This window comes from Hoplias malabaricus, unplaced genomic scaffold (assembly GCF_029633855.1).
Source record: "Hoplias malabaricus isolate fHopMal1 unplaced genomic scaffold, fHopMal1.hap1 scaffold_70, whole genome shotgun sequence".
Taxonomy (NCBI): Eukaryota; Metazoa; Chordata; class Actinopteri; order Characiformes; family Erythrinidae; genus Hoplias; species Hoplias malabaricus.
In genome coordinates, this window is record NW_027100952.1 from 83,289 (window position 1) to 100,007 (window position 16,719).

At 46.1% G+C, this 16,719-nt stretch overlaps 1 protein-coding gene across 1 annotated transcript in view; it reads left to right on the forward strand.

Annotated features, from left to right (window-relative positions):
• Positions 1-2,304: 2,304 nt before the first annotated feature.
• Positions 2,305-16,719, forward strand: part of med23 (mediator complex subunit 23) — a 49,474-nt gene continuing 35,059 nt past the window's right edge. Inside the window, exons 1-12 of the mRNA XM_066658889.1 lie at positions 2,305-2,456; positions 3,458-3,489; positions 3,608-3,695; positions 4,542-4,666; positions 5,588-5,699; positions 5,780-5,878; positions 6,057-6,158; positions 7,426-7,495; positions 7,720-7,832; positions 8,742-8,837; positions 9,652-9,669; positions 15,638-15,838. Coding sequence (XP_066514986.1) covers positions 2,406-2,456; positions 3,458-3,489; positions 3,608-3,695; positions 4,542-4,666; positions 5,588-5,699; positions 5,780-5,878; positions 6,057-6,158; positions 7,426-7,495; positions 7,720-7,832; positions 8,742-8,837; positions 9,652-9,669; positions 15,638-15,838 — 1,107 coding nt within the window. The 5' untranslated portion in view covers positions 2,305-2,405. The remainder of the gene's footprint in view (positions 2,457-3,457; positions 3,490-3,607; positions 3,696-4,541; positions 4,667-5,587; positions 5,700-5,779; positions 5,879-6,056; positions 6,159-7,425; positions 7,496-7,719; positions 7,833-8,741; positions 8,838-9,651; positions 9,670-15,637; positions 15,839-16,719) is intronic.

Below are 16,719 nucleotides of genomic sequence, written 5' to 3' on the forward strand. Positions count from 1 at the left end.
CTGCCCTGAACTTGATAAGGGTTACGGACACTGAATGAATGCATGAATTATTTTATATTTTACATTAAACTGTTGCATGAAGGTAAATCTACACCCAGAATCTATCGTTTGAGAATGAGAACATGTTTTTATTTCAGAGCAATTCCTCCGTCTCATATTTTTCAGTCTGTTTCAGGACAAGCTCAAAGTAGAAAAAATTAAAAAAAAAGTATTTATTTACATTACAAAATATAAGTCATATTTTTTTTTATTCAATTATTGTTTTTGTTTTTTTGTTTTTTTTGATGAAGCAACAAATCATTATTTGAATCCCTCAGCTATTGATTATGCAATAACCTTTTTTAACTTTAAAATGAATACACAGCCCGACTGAACAGTCACCCAGGTCTACGTTAGTGCAGGCAGCTACTGTGTGCCCTGTACATTTATCTGGATAAAGACTGAATGCCCCTGAAGTCTAAGATGCTGCTGTAAATAATCACCTTAGCCCCCACCCCCTCTCAGAGCTGTAATGTGGAGGGATACGGGAAGTGTTAAAGGCCAGTGCTCGGGAACTCTAATCTCCTCTAAATCAATCGGCTGGAGCTAACTGTTGTACAACGTACAAAAAAAACAGCTTTAAATTCATAGGGTTTTGACTGTAATTTAAATAAACGAAGAGTGTTTTATCATCTGTGGAGCACTGTGTGCATTTTATACTGCGTGCTGTCGTTGTTCTAATGCGTTGCCACCGTAATCTCAGGACATTCACCTGTGTGAAGTGTTGCCATGCGTGTTTAATCTCTTCTTTCTTTGCCTCACGCTGTTCCTTTGTCTTCTGCATTAACACCATTCAGTGAGAGCATTAAAGTGCAGCAGTTCCTCTCTGTTTCTGTTCTGAGGACAAAGGAGTTTGTTTTTTTATTATTCACAAAGTGCTTGGAGGAAAAAGGAAGTGCTGACGCTCGGACGACGAGGGCTTTAACGCCTTGTGTGTCATGAAGGACCAGAGCTGTAATAATCACCAACAAAATCAAACAGAAATGAATAAATAAATGATGCATAAATTAAAACAACTATATTATGGTGTAGAAATAAATCATTTAAATCATTAATAAACAGAAAACAATGTAAAAAATCATTAAAAATCTAATTAAATAGAGGCATAAAATAAATAAATAAATAAAATATAATAAACTCTTTCATGAATATTGCTTGCTACTACATTTCTTTTCTTGTAAAAGTCTCTGGCTTTATCTTTAAAGGTGCATCAGTGAGTCCGCCGGTCTGAGTTACTGTAGTTCACTCCTATTTCAGTAGTAAAGGTGACCCCCAGTGGCCAAACAGGTGAATTACAACAACAATGACAAGCAGTCAGGGGCAGGGTGAAGTTTTCCAAACGTGTTTTCCCCTGCACTAGAGGGCACTAGTGCTGATACTGCTGCGAAATACATTCTGTGTCCTAAATATTTACGTTTTTTTAATTCAGCCACAAAACACAGTCACCTAATGCACCTTTAATCCAAAGTAGTTTTAATTCAGACCCTGAACCTCATTTTTAAAAGGGGTTCACTCACACATTCCACTGCTTGTGGGAGGAAACTAATGTTGTTAATTTAAATATACAATAAACATAAAGTAGCATGCATTATTAATAAAGGGGCAATCTGTGGTTCTTCATTACACTGACACTCAGAGGTCTGCGAGGTCAGAGATTCTGTGACTAAAGCTTTCTGTGTTCTTGTGTTCCCTTGTGTGGCTTGGGGTCATCTTTAACTCCTTGAGTTAATATGTGTGTGAGTGAAACTGTCCACAGGTGTGAGTGTGTGAGTGACTGGGTGAGTGTGTGAGTGACTGGGTGAGTGTGTGAATGACTGGGTGAGTGTGTGAGTGACTGGGTGAGTGTGTGTGACTGGGTGAGTGTGTGAAATTGTTCACAGGTGTGAGTGTGTGAGTGACTGGGTGAGTGAGTGAGTGACTGGGTGAGAGTGTGTGTGACTGGGTGAGTGTGTGTGTGACTGGGTGAGTGTGTGAGTGACTGGGTGAGGGTCCAGTGATTCTGGGTAATCTCTGGACCTCCCACAAACTCTTTGAAGCCATTACAAAAATGTATGAATGCGTGAAGGAATTATATCTATAAAAATTAACAACAAAGACTAAATATCCGCTGTTTTAAATATTGTTTGATAATATTTTTCTATGGTATCATAACTGACTGTACCTTTAATATCCCGTTTCTTTCAGCGGTGGGTGTTTCTGTTCGACCCCGGAACCTTAGTTGCGGGGCGGGGCGGGGCGGATTGTTTTGAGCGGTGCGCTCTCAGAGACTCCACCGCTGGTGGAAAACCGCTAATGTCGCTAACTTAAGAATAATAACCTATTGAAATAAAATAAACGTATTTGCTCCTCTGAGAGGAGCTGGAATCATGGCGGTTCCGATGGAGACGCAGCTGCAGAGCATTTTCGAGGAAGTTGTGGTGGGTTTTTTTGCCTTTTGGAAGTGTTTTTGGGTAAAAAACAAAATGCTAACGGAATTAGCACATTATGCTAAAGGGCTTTGTTTCATTTGTTGTTTATTTGAACCTGCAGCGTTCTTAGTCCGTCTAAGCACACAAGCACTTTGCAGCTCTATAAGTTACAGACTGTAGTCGATTTGTTGCTGTGCTGATGTTTATTCAAATGTCCTTTAATGTCCATATATGCATATGTTATTAAGTGTGTGCAGTACATAGGAATGTTGTACTGTTCTGGGTTTCCACATATGATTTTTGTCTGTGTCTCTGTGAATGGAGAGTAAGGTTCCTGAGGGAGCACGAAGCTATAACTCAGTCTCACTCCCAGAGCAGAGAGAGAGAGAGAGAGATAATGTAAACAAGAGCTTTACTATTGCCTTATATGGATAGACAGGAAAAACCTACATAAGTGAGGAGTGTAGGACTGAGGGGGGAGAGACTACAGAGTGTAGGTTTGTATCTGGCAACCTTCCCCCTGTTCCTCAGCGCTCAGGACCCCCACAGAGCAGGTGTGATGTGGTGGTGGATCATTCTCAGCGCTGCAGTGACACTGACGTGGTGGTGGTGTGTTAGTGTGTGTTGTGCTGGTGTAGAGTGGATCAGACACAGCAGTGCTGCTGGAGTTTTTAAACCCTGTGTCCACTCTCTGTCCACTCTGTGAGACACTCCTCCCTCGTTGGTCCACCTTGTAGATGTAGAGTCAGAGACAGTAGCTCATCTGTCGCTGCACAGTGTGTGTCGCTCGTCCTCTAGTCCTTCATCAGTGACACAGGACGCTGTCGGCTGGATGTTTTCGGTCGGTGGACTGTTCTCAGTCCAGACACTGAGGGGTTAAAAAACTCCAGTTAACCTAAACAATGTGTTTCACACCGATATCTTGTTTTAAAACCACCTCAGACGTCAAGCAACGACTTAATAACCATGTGTTCTGTGTGTGCTTTGTTTTCCTCTCTCTCTGGAAACAGAAAACGGAGATCATAGACGAGGCTTTCGCTGGGTAAGTCATACAATGAGTGTCATGAAGCTGTGTATCAGCAGTGGAACCCTGCTAATCTAATGCTCCCTCCGTCCTGTGGGTGATGATACGTGTCTTGGGTGTGTCTCTGTGGCTGTAGGATGTTTATGGACACCCCTGAAGATGAGAGGACAAAGCTCATCAGCTGTTTAGGAGCTTTCAGGCAGTACTGGAGCACTCTTCCTCAGGTTTGTGTTGAGACAGTCTAACACCCGCTCTCATTTCTTATTTTTACGCCTACACCTAGTTATCTAGTGGTTAAATCTCCCCCTACGACACGGGGCGACCCTTCAAGACTCTCATACATCATCAGAACACAAATAAAACAGATTCCCAGGTGACTAGCGCCGCTCTGTAGCAGCTCTGCACCAGTCTGCAGTGATATCAGAGGAGCTGCTGGACTTTAGTTACATTTAGAGCCTCATTCTCCTTCAGAAGAGTTCCACAATCAGAGATTACCCCCCTCTCCTCACTCTTCTGTGACATGGAGCTCAGCTCAGATTCTCCTTCAAACCTTCAGTTCCACCTTAAATGATGTAATAGGAATGTAATGTCTTCACCATTTAAGGTGGAACTGGAGATTTACAGCTAACTCCAGAGACGTCGGCTGTTTTCTGCTCGTTCTGAAGAGAAGGCCATAATCCACTGAAACTACATTAAACTCAGAGAATACACTGGGGGTCATAGAGTTTAAAGGAGGAAACACTGCCCCCTGTGGGTGTCTTTGGGCGCTGCGCAGCGTCTCGCCGGAGATTCACAAGGCGTCAGAACCCACCGCTTGGAGCGTGACTCTGATAAATCAGTTTGAGGAGCCATGTCACCCTCACACTTCACTCTTCCCCTCTCCCCCAACAAGTCCTGAGACCCCCACCACTAGGGGCAACAGAGGGATATGCTTAAGTAGTATGAGCAAAGGATAAAACCGGATTGAGCCTATGTCTCACTGATTTCCGTCCCTTTAAGAATGGGTCTCCAGGCAGATAATAGACAGGAACATGAAAATGAAGTGTGTGTTTCCGTGTGTGTTTCTGCAGGACTCTCACGAGCAGTGTGTTCAGTGGATTGTGAGGTTTATTCACAGTCAGCACAGCCCCAAGAGAATCTCCTTCCTCTACGACTGTCTGGCCATGGCTGTGGAGACCAGCCTCCTGCCGCCTCGGTACGCTCTCTTTCACACATCTTTTACACCTGTAGCAAATGAGCACACACCAGGGGTGTTAACAATGCGCCTGTTCCTTTAAATGATAATGAGCCGCTCGCTGTTCACCCCGACCCCGAGCGCACAGCAGTGAGGAGCGAGGAGCAGAAGCTCTGGTTTTTAGCCGTTTTCACTCTGTTCTCTTTCTTCTCCGTTTTTACTCAGTGCTCTTATTTCTCCGTTTTTACTCAGTGCTCTTATTTCTCCGTTTTTACTCAGTGCTCTTATTTCTCCGTTTTTACTCAGTGCTCTTATTTCTCCGTTTTTACTCAGTGCTCTTATTACTCCGTTTTCACTCTGTTCCCTTTCTTCTCCGTTTTCACTCAGTGCTCTTATTTCTCCGTTTTCACTCAGTGCTCTTATTTCTCCGTTTTTACTCAGTGCTCTTATTTCTCCGTTTTTACTCTGTTCTCTTTGTTCTCCGTTTTTACTCAGTGCTCTTATTTCTCCGCGCTCGTTGAGTCTGTTTTGCTGAGTTTAACCTCGTCTTTGCGCTCTCACATAAACACGGGTCCAGCGCTGTGATTGGACAGACTCAGACGAGGGGGCGGGGCCATTCTAAAGTCTCTGCACTTGACGTCAGAAGCGGAGCAGAATCAGAACGACTCGTTTTGTCCGGTGTTTTCAGACTTAGGCAGCGCACACTGGGAACAGAACTGACTGGGGGGGGTCTTGTTTCACAGTGTGTGGGTTGGTGGGCTCCAGATTCACACATTAATGAACATTATTAATGAACAGTTGAGGTTTTTCTTGCCCCAGTTCTCGTCTTGACGTTGTGTGTTTAATGAGGTCAACCCTGACTCGGCTCAGTGCGGTCTTTGTTTATTTCAGATGTTTTTACAGCTGTAAACTGTGAATACTCCGGTCTCTGTGTTTGTACAGGATGGTGTGTCAGGCGCTGATTAATTCTGAATCTCTGGAGTGGGATCGGACTCAGCTCTGGGCTCTGACTTTTAAACTCATCCGGAAGATCATTGGTGGAGTGGATTATAAGGTATATTTCCTTTCAGTTAAAATGCTGTAAAGTGTGTTATTATGAGTCGGAGTAACAGTGTAAAACCGTTCCTGTGGCAGGGTGTGAGAGACCTGCTCAAGTTCTTTCTGGATAAAATTCAGAACATCCCCAACCTGGTCAGCTCTGCTGTGGTGCATCAGCTCCTGCCGGCGAGAGAGGTGCGTCTCACCCCGGCGACGGGCCTTAGCTTCATGTCGTTTGATCAGTTAAATATATGAATTTCTGCTTAATTATGCTGTTGATACTTCAGTCCTCAGTGTGTGTGAGCACCTGGTTAAGTCCCATGTTGTGTTGACTGTTCTGAGTGGAAATATGTGCACGTTATTGATTTTGAAGGTGGTGGAGTACATCCTGGATAGAAACGCCTGTCTCCTTCCGGCTTATTTTGCTGTGAATGAAATCCGGAAACACTACCCAGAAGGACAGCTCTCACACTGGGTACAGTACTCACACACACACACACACACACCATTTCAGAAAGAGTTTTTATTGTTTTATTAGGGGGCAATATTTGTTAAAGGAAATATTGGAAACGGGGAAGTATTCGACTGAAAGTTACTCTATGCTTCATTTAGTTTTCTAGCAACTGGCCACAAAAAATCTGCAAAGAACTGAAAGCATTATGACATCAACTTCCTGGCTTTGTCAATATTAACATTCATTCATTCATTCATTCATTATCTGTAACCCTTATCCAGTTCAGGGTGGTGGTGGGTCCAGAGCCTACCTGGACTCATTGGGCGCAAGGCGGGAATACACCCTGGAGGGGGCGCCAGTCCTTCACAGGGCAACACACACACTCACATTCACTCACACACTCACAACTACGGACACTTTTCAGTCGCCAATCCGGCTACTAACGTGTGTTTTTGGACTGTGGGAGGAAACCAGAGCACCCGGAGGAAACCCACGCAGACACAGGGAGAACACACCACACTCCTCACAGACAGTCACCCGGAGGAAACCCACGCAGACACAGGGAGAACACACCACACTCCTCACAGACAGTCACCCGGAGGAAACCCACGCAGACACAGAGAGAACACACCACACTCCTCACAGACAGTCACCCGGAGGAAACCCACGCAGACACAGGGAGAACACACCACACTCCTCACAGACAGTCACCCGGAGGAAACCCACGCAGACACATAGAGAACACACCACACTCCTCACAGACAGTCACCCGGAGGAAACCCACGCAGACACATAGAGAACACACCACACTCCTCACAGACAGTCACCCGGAGGAAACCCACGCAGACACAGGGAGAACACACCACACTCCTCACAGACAGTCACCCGGAGGAAACCCACGCAGACACAGGGAGAACACACCACACTCCTCACAGACAGTCACCCGGAGGAAACCCACGCAGACACAGGGAGAACACACCACACTCCTCACAGACAGTCACCCGGAGGAAACCCACGCAGACACAGGGAGACCACACCACACTCCTCACAGACAGTCACCCGGAGGAAACCCACGCAGACACAGGGAGAACACACCACACTCCTCACAGACAGTCACCCGGAGGAAACCCACGCAGACACAGAGAGAACACACCACACTCCTCCCAGACAGTCGCCCGGAGGAAACCCACGCAGACACAGGGAGAACACACCACACTCCTCACAGACAGTCACCCGGAGGAAACCAATTTCAAGAGTTATATTGTTATATATCCTTTTTCCTCCACAGCTTCTGGGCAGTTTGATCTCAGACTTTGTGGACAGCTTCCGTCCCACCGCGAGGATCAACTCCATTTGTGGTGAGACTTTTATTTCTGAAAAACAATGACTGCACTAAAGCAAAGCTTCTCGAGTTTCAGTTCAAAATCATCAGAGTTCTGAACGTCTTAAAGTGCAACACCAGCAGCTTTTTAGCCCCTTTTCAAACCTTATCAGTGTTTTACTCAACTTACTTCCCACCTCTGAGTGACTGTGTGGAACTCAATTAATCAGATTGTAATGTGTGTGTGTGTGTGAATGTCAGGTCGCTGCAGTCTGCTCCCTGTGGTGAATAACTCCGGAGCGATCTGTAACTCCTGGAAGCTGGATCCCTCCACTCTCCGTTTCCCTCTGAGAGGGATGCTGCCCTACGATAAGGTGAAACCCTGCTCATCTGCTTTCAGATGGAGACTCCGGTTCAGCAGCTCTGCATCAGCTCAGTCTCAACACCTCAGTCACTACAAGTAGTAGTCGATCTGAGGTCTATTAGCTGCTGTGGTCTTTTCTCACAGTGTCCTGAGTGGTATCTTTAGGTTCTCTGGCCTAATTAACAATGCAAATGATTACAACAGCTTAACGACCCCGAGTGACGCAGGCAGATCCAGGTCATAAGGTCCGTATTGGGTTGGTGCGTCATCCCTCAGTCGACGCGCTGCTCTGCCGTACCCTTTTATTGACTCTAGAAGGCGACAGATTCCTCTTGTGGGTGTGATCTGTTCTTTTAGTCTATCTCTTGTCCTCTTCTCCATTTCCTAGTTTTTCTTCTCTACTTGTCCTCTTTTTCTTTGTCCCTGTCCTCTCCTACCATCAGTGTCTCCTTTTTCTTTCTGCAGATACTTCTAAAAGAAACATGTCCCTTCTGACACGCCACAGTCGTTTGTTTTCCTCGTTTTGTCTTCCCTTCCCTCCTTCCCTCTCTCTCCTGCCATCCTTCACTTCTTTCTCTTTCTCTTTCTCTCTCAGTCCCTGTCCTGTCTGTAATGTGTCGTAAATCATTTTAATAACACAGAAAATCTTGGCTACATTTGCGACTACAAATTTTCAGTTCTCTTTGAAAATGACCGGTCGTCTGTTGCTCTGGTGCCCCCTGGTGTGAAGGAGGGCTTTGTATAAAGCTTTGTAACTCTGGAAATGTGAAGCCCAATTTATACTTCTGCGTCTAACGGCTGTGATTGGTCAGTAGTCGGAGGGACATTGTTTATGTTGAACCAAAGAAGTACAGGAACGTGAACGCCTCTCCTCCACACACAGAGATGCAAACAGTTTGTGTATTTATCTCATCTACAGGACCTGTTTGAGCCCCAGACGGGGTTACTGCGATATGTACTGGAGCAGCCCTACTCCAGAGACATGGTCTGCAACATGCTTGGCCTCAACAAACAGGTACCACCCCTCTCTCTCTCTCTCTCTCTCACACTCTCCCCTTTTTCTCCCTCCCCATCTTTATTCATAGTTTCTTCCACTTTCTCTCCTTCTCACCTTTACCCTGTACCCCCGCCCCCTCACTCCACTCCCCAGTCTCTCTGCCTCTACGTTCCTGCACCTCTGTGTATCTGTCTCTCCTTCCCTTCTTTCTCTCCCTCTCCTCTGATCCCCGAGAAAGACGGAGGCAGCTTTGGAGAGGGAGAGAAAGAAGAGAGAAGAGAAGTAAGAGCATATAAAGGTGAAGAGAGAGACAGAGGGCAGCGGCGGGTTTATAAAAGCCGAGCAGAAGCAGGTGATCTCAGTGTAAAGTGAATGACGGTGGGGTTGGACGGGTGGGGGGCTATGTGTGGGTTGCATTGCTTTGTTTTCTGCAAGGCCAGGCTCCAGTAAACTCCCCGCCACTCCAGCACACCTCCCAAAACGTTGCCACCTTCTCGCTTGGCTGAGCTAAAACCTCTCTCTCTCTCTCTCTCTCTCTCTCTCTCTCTTTCTGGAATTAGGGGGTGGGCGGGGCTTCTAGCTGTCTGTCTGTTCCTGAGTTGTTGTTTTTTTTTTCCCCTGGCCAATGGCATGCTCTCTTTCACTCTGCTGTCTCAGGGAGTATAGCCCCGCCTCTCTCTGATACATGTCTGTTTGGGGGGGTGTGGTTTGGCTTGACTGACGAGGGTACTTGGAGCTGGCCTCCTAGTCACTGTTATTTGTCTTCTTTTTTTTCTTCCTTTATTTTTGTTCTGTCCTGTCTTACCCCGCCCACCTTGCGCCAATGCTCTAGACCCTGAACATTGCTCAGGTATGTTCACAAATCTTACTGTTGTATTGTGACTAACCAAGACTTCTATGGAATTTCTCCATAGTCCAGACTGATTTTGATTTTTCTTTATCTAATTTATGGCAACACACACACATACACACACACACACACACACACACACACATACATTTACGTACACTCAAATGGAATGGAATCATCTATATAACGCTTGATATAACTGCTGCACCCACAGTCCTTTAGAGCAGGGGATGTCCTATGGGGCTTTTCCACCGCGGGTGTCTGACTGCGCTCGACACGGCTCTGCTCGCTTTTTCCACTGGAGCAGGTTACCCGTCTCTAAAGGGAATGGCTGGCTTTGAAAACCACGACAACAGCAGCGGTAAAGTTAGGCGCTAGTTAGTTTTGCTCATTGCGCTTTCGGCTTTCACTGGAAATTATCCAAAGAGCGTATACACCTCCTCAAAACAAGGTACGAGCTGCCGTTCTGTGTCCAATAAACATAAATGTGAGAGCTCCTCCACGTCGAGAGGCCTCCTGGACGCCGTCCTAGTGAGGTGTTCCGTGCATGTCCAACGGGGAGGATGCCCCGGGGTAGTTTGTGCTGGATTTGAACGAACGCTGCATTTCCTGGTAATAGATGGGTCTCTCTGGCCAATCAGCGCTCTGCAGGGTTTACACCTCACCATCTAGCACCAACACGGCTCACCAGATTTGGCCATTGGAGAAGTAAAAGAGCCGAGCCGAGTCGTGTAGGTTCCGTGCAGGTTCCATGAATGTACTGTTTGTTTGTGGTGGGCGAAAGGACAATAAAAACACAGTTACGTACAAAATAAAACGACTTTACGTACGCTATGACTGCTGTGAATGATTTAAATACAAATATAAAATGAAATACATGTGGTATTATAATAGCTTTGGTCTTCGCTTGTCTTCATTTCGACCCCCTGCTTTAGGAAAAGCCTTTCAGACACTTCCTTGAACCTGAAAAGCTCTGCTAATTAGTTCCTCACCCTGTTGAACCAGGTCTTTTTCTTGCTTCCTAAAAGCACCGAAGCTTGCCCAGCCAAGTCCAGGCCTTAATTCTGGGTCTTTCTAATTAAGACACGTTGTTGTCCTCAAACATGTTCAAACGCCTGGCCTTAAACACCCCTTTCTGAAGGGGGGGGGGGGGGGGTAGTTGTTTACCATTGGCATGTTCCCACTGCACGGTTCCCACTCGACACCACTGTTTTTTTCACTTGTCCCTGTTCAGTCCAAAAGCAACACAACGAGTAAACAGCTGGTGGTGTTGTGGTTTTCAAAGCCTGCGGTTCCTGTTAGAGATGCGGTTTTGTGACATCACTGGCTCCATTTTGCTAGTGGAAACGTGACCATCTAAAGCGAGCCGAGTCGTGCTGATCACACGCGGTGGAAAAGCACCGTAAAACAGACCCCAGGTTCACTTCATGAAATCCAGCTCATTTAGTGCTCTGTGTGGTCCAAGAGAAGCACAAGCTGTTATTTTCTTACTTGATACTTCAATTTTTATAAAATTCAGTTTAATTTAACGGTTGCCCAGTGGCCCTGCGTTCTGAGTGTTTTAAGAGAGCACAAGCACAGTTGGTTTCGCTCTCTGGGTTGGTGTGATGGCCCTCTGCCTCCTATCATCATCACAGAGCAGTGTGGCTGATGTCACAGACCTGGGCAGCTCTCCTCTGACGTGATGTGTTGTCCACTGGTACTGCGTTAGCAGCAGTGCAAAAAGAAGTGGTGGCTGACATCACGTCTCTCGAAGGAAACGAGTGCTCGTCCTCAACCTTCCTGTTGGGGGCAGCGTGTGTGACAATGAATATAAAAGTAATGACAGTAGTTTAAAGAGAATCAGCCAAAACATGTCAGGAAATTAGGAACTACTTTACCTTAAAATCACTTAGATGTAACAGAATAGAGGCTCCACTCAAACTTTTGAAGGAACATGGCTTCCATTCCAGCAGAAATACGGTCAGTCTGGCCAAACAGACCCTGGAAAACTACTCCCAACACTGTTTATCTCACAGACACTTAAGTTCACCTCACATGGACCACGCCCCGAAACGTGCGCCCAGTCCCCTGCATGTCAGCCGCGAGGGGAAGCTGCAGTGTATCTGTGAAGCCAGGACACAGCCCCTTATTAAAGGGGTGGGGATTTAGAGACGTTTATATTGTTTGTGTTAAACAAGTTGGTTTTCAGAACCCTCACTAGTTCCACTTTATTTTCATGGTCCTCTGTAGCTCATTGAACCCTCTGAGGTTGAAGAACACACCGGCGCGTCAACAACCATTTGCGATGTTTCTATTAATTTTATAAATTAATGAATTTCAGAAAATTGAGAAAATGTCCTTAGACCCCAAAGGGTTAAACAAAACACAAGCTCAGGTTGAAGCTCGGAGACACACTGTTCACTGAGGTTATCAATAACTTCGGGGTACTTTTGGGTTGGAACGATACGGGCCAAATTTATATCACGATAAATTTCAAAATTTCATTCGATTATGATATAATTCTGATATCGATATAAGCAAAGTAAAAGACACAGAAAACCTGCCAAGGACAAACAAGAAACACGACGTCACCGTCAATCATAAACCTCTTGGTTTTGTCAGTATTAACGTTTTTAAACAATCTTTAAACTGATGACAGCGCCCTCTAATGACCGGCCGCCAGTGACAGACGCTGTAAGTAACGTGAACTGAAATATTGAAAATTGTTTTAAAAATCATATACTTTGTTATTGAAACGTTTTATATTGCGATATACAGGAGGTCCTCGGGTTACGGCAGTCCCAAGTTATGATGTTTCGTGATTACGACGCATCTCCCATTTACTGTATAAAGCCTTGTTTCGACTTAAGTGGTTTTGCGTCGTAAACGTCGTAACGTGAACTTCATGTGTGGTGTGTGCGGCGCGGTGGAAGAATACACGGTTACGCGGCTCGGGACCGAGGAGGATAGGTGTTAGGATAGGATAAGTGCTTACAGTATGTTATTTACGTACAGTATTTACGTATGTTCCGACTTACACCGAAAATCGGTTTACGACGTGACGTAGGAACGGATCAACGTCGTAACGTGAACTTCGTGTGTGGTGTGCGCGGCGGAAGAATACACGGTTATGCGGCCCGGGACCGAGGAGGATATGTGTTGGGATAGGATAAGTGCTTACAGTATGTTATTTACGTACAGTATTTACGTACGATCTGACTTACACCGAAAATCGGTTTACGACGTGACGTAGGAACGGATCAACGTCGTAACGTGAACTTCGTGTGTGGTGTGCGCGGCGGAAGAATACATGGTTACGCGGCTCGGGACCGAGGAGGATAGGTGTTGGGATAGGATAAGTGCTTACAGTATGTTATTTACGTACAGTATTTACTTATGTTCCGACTTACACCGAAAATAGGTTTACGACGTGACGTAGGAACAGATCAACGTCGTAACGTGAACTTCATGTGTGGTGTGCACGGCGGAAGAATACACGGTTACGCGGCTCGGGACCGAGGAGGATAGGTGTTAGAATAGGATAAGTGCTTACAGTATGTTATTTACGTACAGCATTTACTTATGTTCCGACTTACACCGAAAATCGGTTTAAGACGCGACGTAGGAACGGATCAACGTCATAAGTCGAGGACCCCCTTTATGTATATATATATTGAATTGTTTTCGAGCCCTATTTTTAAGAGACTTTATTACTCATACGTTTAATAAATGTAGGTTTTGCGCGTCCACAGAAAATAATCGCTACGCATACGCAAGGTGCAGTACACTGCTAAACGGTAGGGGGCAGTGCAGGCGTTTTGAAGAAGGCTTAGAGTCAAATCTACAATTTCCCACGTCTTTATCTGGTCTGCCCTCTAGTGGTCACCTCCAGTTACAAGTTGCGAATGCATAGCTATCACCAAGTATATCTCTACCCTTCGGCAGCACACAGAAAACTGAGAGGGCGGTCTTGTTTCACAGTGTGCGAGTTGGTGGGCTCCGGATTCAGAGTGCAGTTGTATTTAAATAGCCCTTCATGTCTGTCTTTGGGTTTAAAGGTGAGTGCGTGGGTGCCCTGTGAAGCGGGATATAATCAAACACAGCAGAAGTGGACCATCAAAATAAAGTGAAACCAAGTCTGTCAGATACACGCTCCATTGGTTTGGAATATTTCTAAAATCTCAAATATTCCTGCTTCGTTTACATTGTTTTACCCCTTCTCAACAGCAGAGGGCAGGGATTCACTGGAAAAGCACTACTTCCCGCTGAAGCCAGGCTCTAGTAAACAGCCTATGGTGGAAGTGTGCTCGTTCTGTGTTTAAAATAGCAGCAATTTCTCAATAAATCATCAGGCGACTGATGTCTGAAGGTGGCTACGTCAAGCACAGGCAGGGAGTTGGGGATATGTTGCAGCTTTCCCTGCAGTCAGGGCCTCTGTGTGCATTTGTGCAGTCGTTTGCCATGCTCTTGTGTGTGTGTGTGTAGTGAACTCCCCTGCACTGTTGTGTTTCGTGTGTGTCGTGGCCCTGTTATCTCAGCTCTGGTTGCTGTTCAGTGGCTTGTGAGGTGTTTATTTGCTGTGAGAACGTTAGGCTGTGTGTTTGACTCTAGTCGTGTCCTGTGTATTTTTTAAAGTCTTGGTTTGGCCTGATGTCAGATTTACCCGAGTCTCCCCTGTCACTCAAAGCATAGGAGCTCAGCCGTGACGTGTTTGAGCGAACTCCACGGTTGCACTGGCCTCAAATTGTGGCGTATTCTGACGTAGACCTGATTAATGATGGGGTTTCAGTCACTGGCACAGTGTAATCTACACCACCGGCCCGAAGTGCAGTCTCACACACTAGTATTCTACACTCGCTGTCCATTATCTCACTCCGCTCACCACTCAGGAGCACTCTGTAGCTCTACACGTACAGACTGGAGGCCACCTGTGGCTCTGCATACTTTACTACCCCTGAACTCCAGCAGCTACTGCTGTGTCTGATCCACTCACACACCACCACCACGTCAGTGTCACTGCAGCGCTGAGAATGATCCACCACCACATCACACCTGCTCTGTGGGGGTCCTGAGCGCTGAGGAACAGGGGGAGAGGAGGGTGATGAAGTATGCAGAGCCACAGATGGACTACAGTGCGTGTGTGTGTAAACACTCCTGAGGGAGGTATGGGCTCCGGGGGACATCGGTGTAAATCTGATCTTGTAACTGAACCATTGCTTTAGTGCGGAACAGTAATGAGATGTTATACTCCCTCACACAAATCAGGTGTGTGTGTGTGTGTGTGTGTGTGTGTGTGTGATTTCTGTATTTTGTGAAAGACAGTGAGTTATGTCTGTTCTTGGCTTCACTTTAAATATATATTTATATATTTACAGTTTTATACTTTAATAATCTTCTGATTCCTGTTATTATCCCATTACTGTTTTATCATTAATTATAAAGCGCTGAGACGGATCAGTATTCTCACTGTTACCTGAATATACAGTGTTTCTGATTATTTTTATCAAACAGAAAAGTCTCAATGTGTTTTTAATTCACATTTAAAAACAGTTATGACTTGAGTTGAGAGGTTGCCCATGCATAAGAGTGTCTGTCCTGTGGGTCTCTCTCCCTCTCTCTCTGTCTCTGTCTCTTTCTCTCTGTCTCTCTCTCCCTCACTCTCTGTCTCTCTCTCTCTCTCTCCCTCACTCTGTCTCTCTCCCTCACTCTCTCTCTCTCCCTCTCTCTCTGTCTCTGTCTCTTTCTCTCTGTCTCTCTCTCCCTCACTCTGTCTCTCTCCCTCACTCTCTCTCTCTGTCTCTGTCTCTTTCTCTGTCTCTTTCTGTCTCTGTCTCTTTCTCTCTGTCTCTGTCTCTTTCTCTCTCTCTCTCTCTGTCTCTCTCTCCCTCACTCTGTCTCTCTCTCTCTCTCTCTCTCTCTCCCCCCCTCTCTCTCTCTCTCTCTGTCTCTCTCTCTCTGTGTCTCTCACCCCTCGGGGTGTTTGTAGCATAAGCAGCGCTGCCCGGTGCTGGAGGAGCAGCTGGTGGACCTGGTGGTCTACGCCATGGAGCGCTCGGAGACAGAGGAGCAGTTTGACGATGGAGGGACCAGCCAGCTGCTGTGGCAACATCTGTCCAGTCAGCTCATCTTCTTCGTCCTCTTCCAGTTCGCCAGCTTCCCGCACATGGTGCTCTCTCTCCATCAGAAGGTGCTGCACAGGGTGGACACACACACACACACACACACACACACACACACACAAACAGTTTCATGACCTGCTTCATCCAATACTTTAGTGAGCTTATCACATTTCCCCTGGTGCGGCTGCCATCAGATCCTCACAGGGATGTTCCAGTGAAGAGGAACGCGGTCCTGATTAACGCTTATTAAGGCTTTATTACAGGACTGTAGTGTGTGGTGTAATAAACGGTCCAGTTCCCCCACTTTATCAAATATGGCTGATCTAATTTGCTCCATTTGCATATTTATGACTTTTATAAAGTGTAGGGCCGCCTCCGTAGAACGTTTCCCTCTGAGAAGTGATTAGTCCGTCTCTGCTTTCATTCACCTCCACTTTGTCCTTTTCACTCTGAGCCCGTGCCTCAGTGACACACACACACTCACACACACGTGTACCATTAGTCCCACGAAACACACACCCCCACACACAGACTGCCCACTCCACCAGGATGCGTCAGGTACCGATTTACACACACACACACACACACACACACACACACACACAGGCCCAGATTGTCTTCAGAACACACAGCTTGGTGAGGTACATGGACACGTGTGTGTGTGTGTGTGTGTGTTTAAATGTCCATGGACAAGTACCAAACGTTTGTTCTCCTGCACAAACCCACACACAGACACACACTCTCTCACTCTCTCTCTCTCTCTGTGTCTCTCTATTGTTCTCTCTCTATCGCTCTCTCTGTCTTCCCCTCTATTGCTCACTCTCTCTCTCTCTCTCTCTGTCTCTCTCTCGCTGTCTGTGTCTCTGTTTCTCTCTCTCTGTGTCTCTCTTTTTCTCTCTGTCTATGTCTGTCTCTTTCTCTCTCTCACTCTCTCTCTCACACACACACA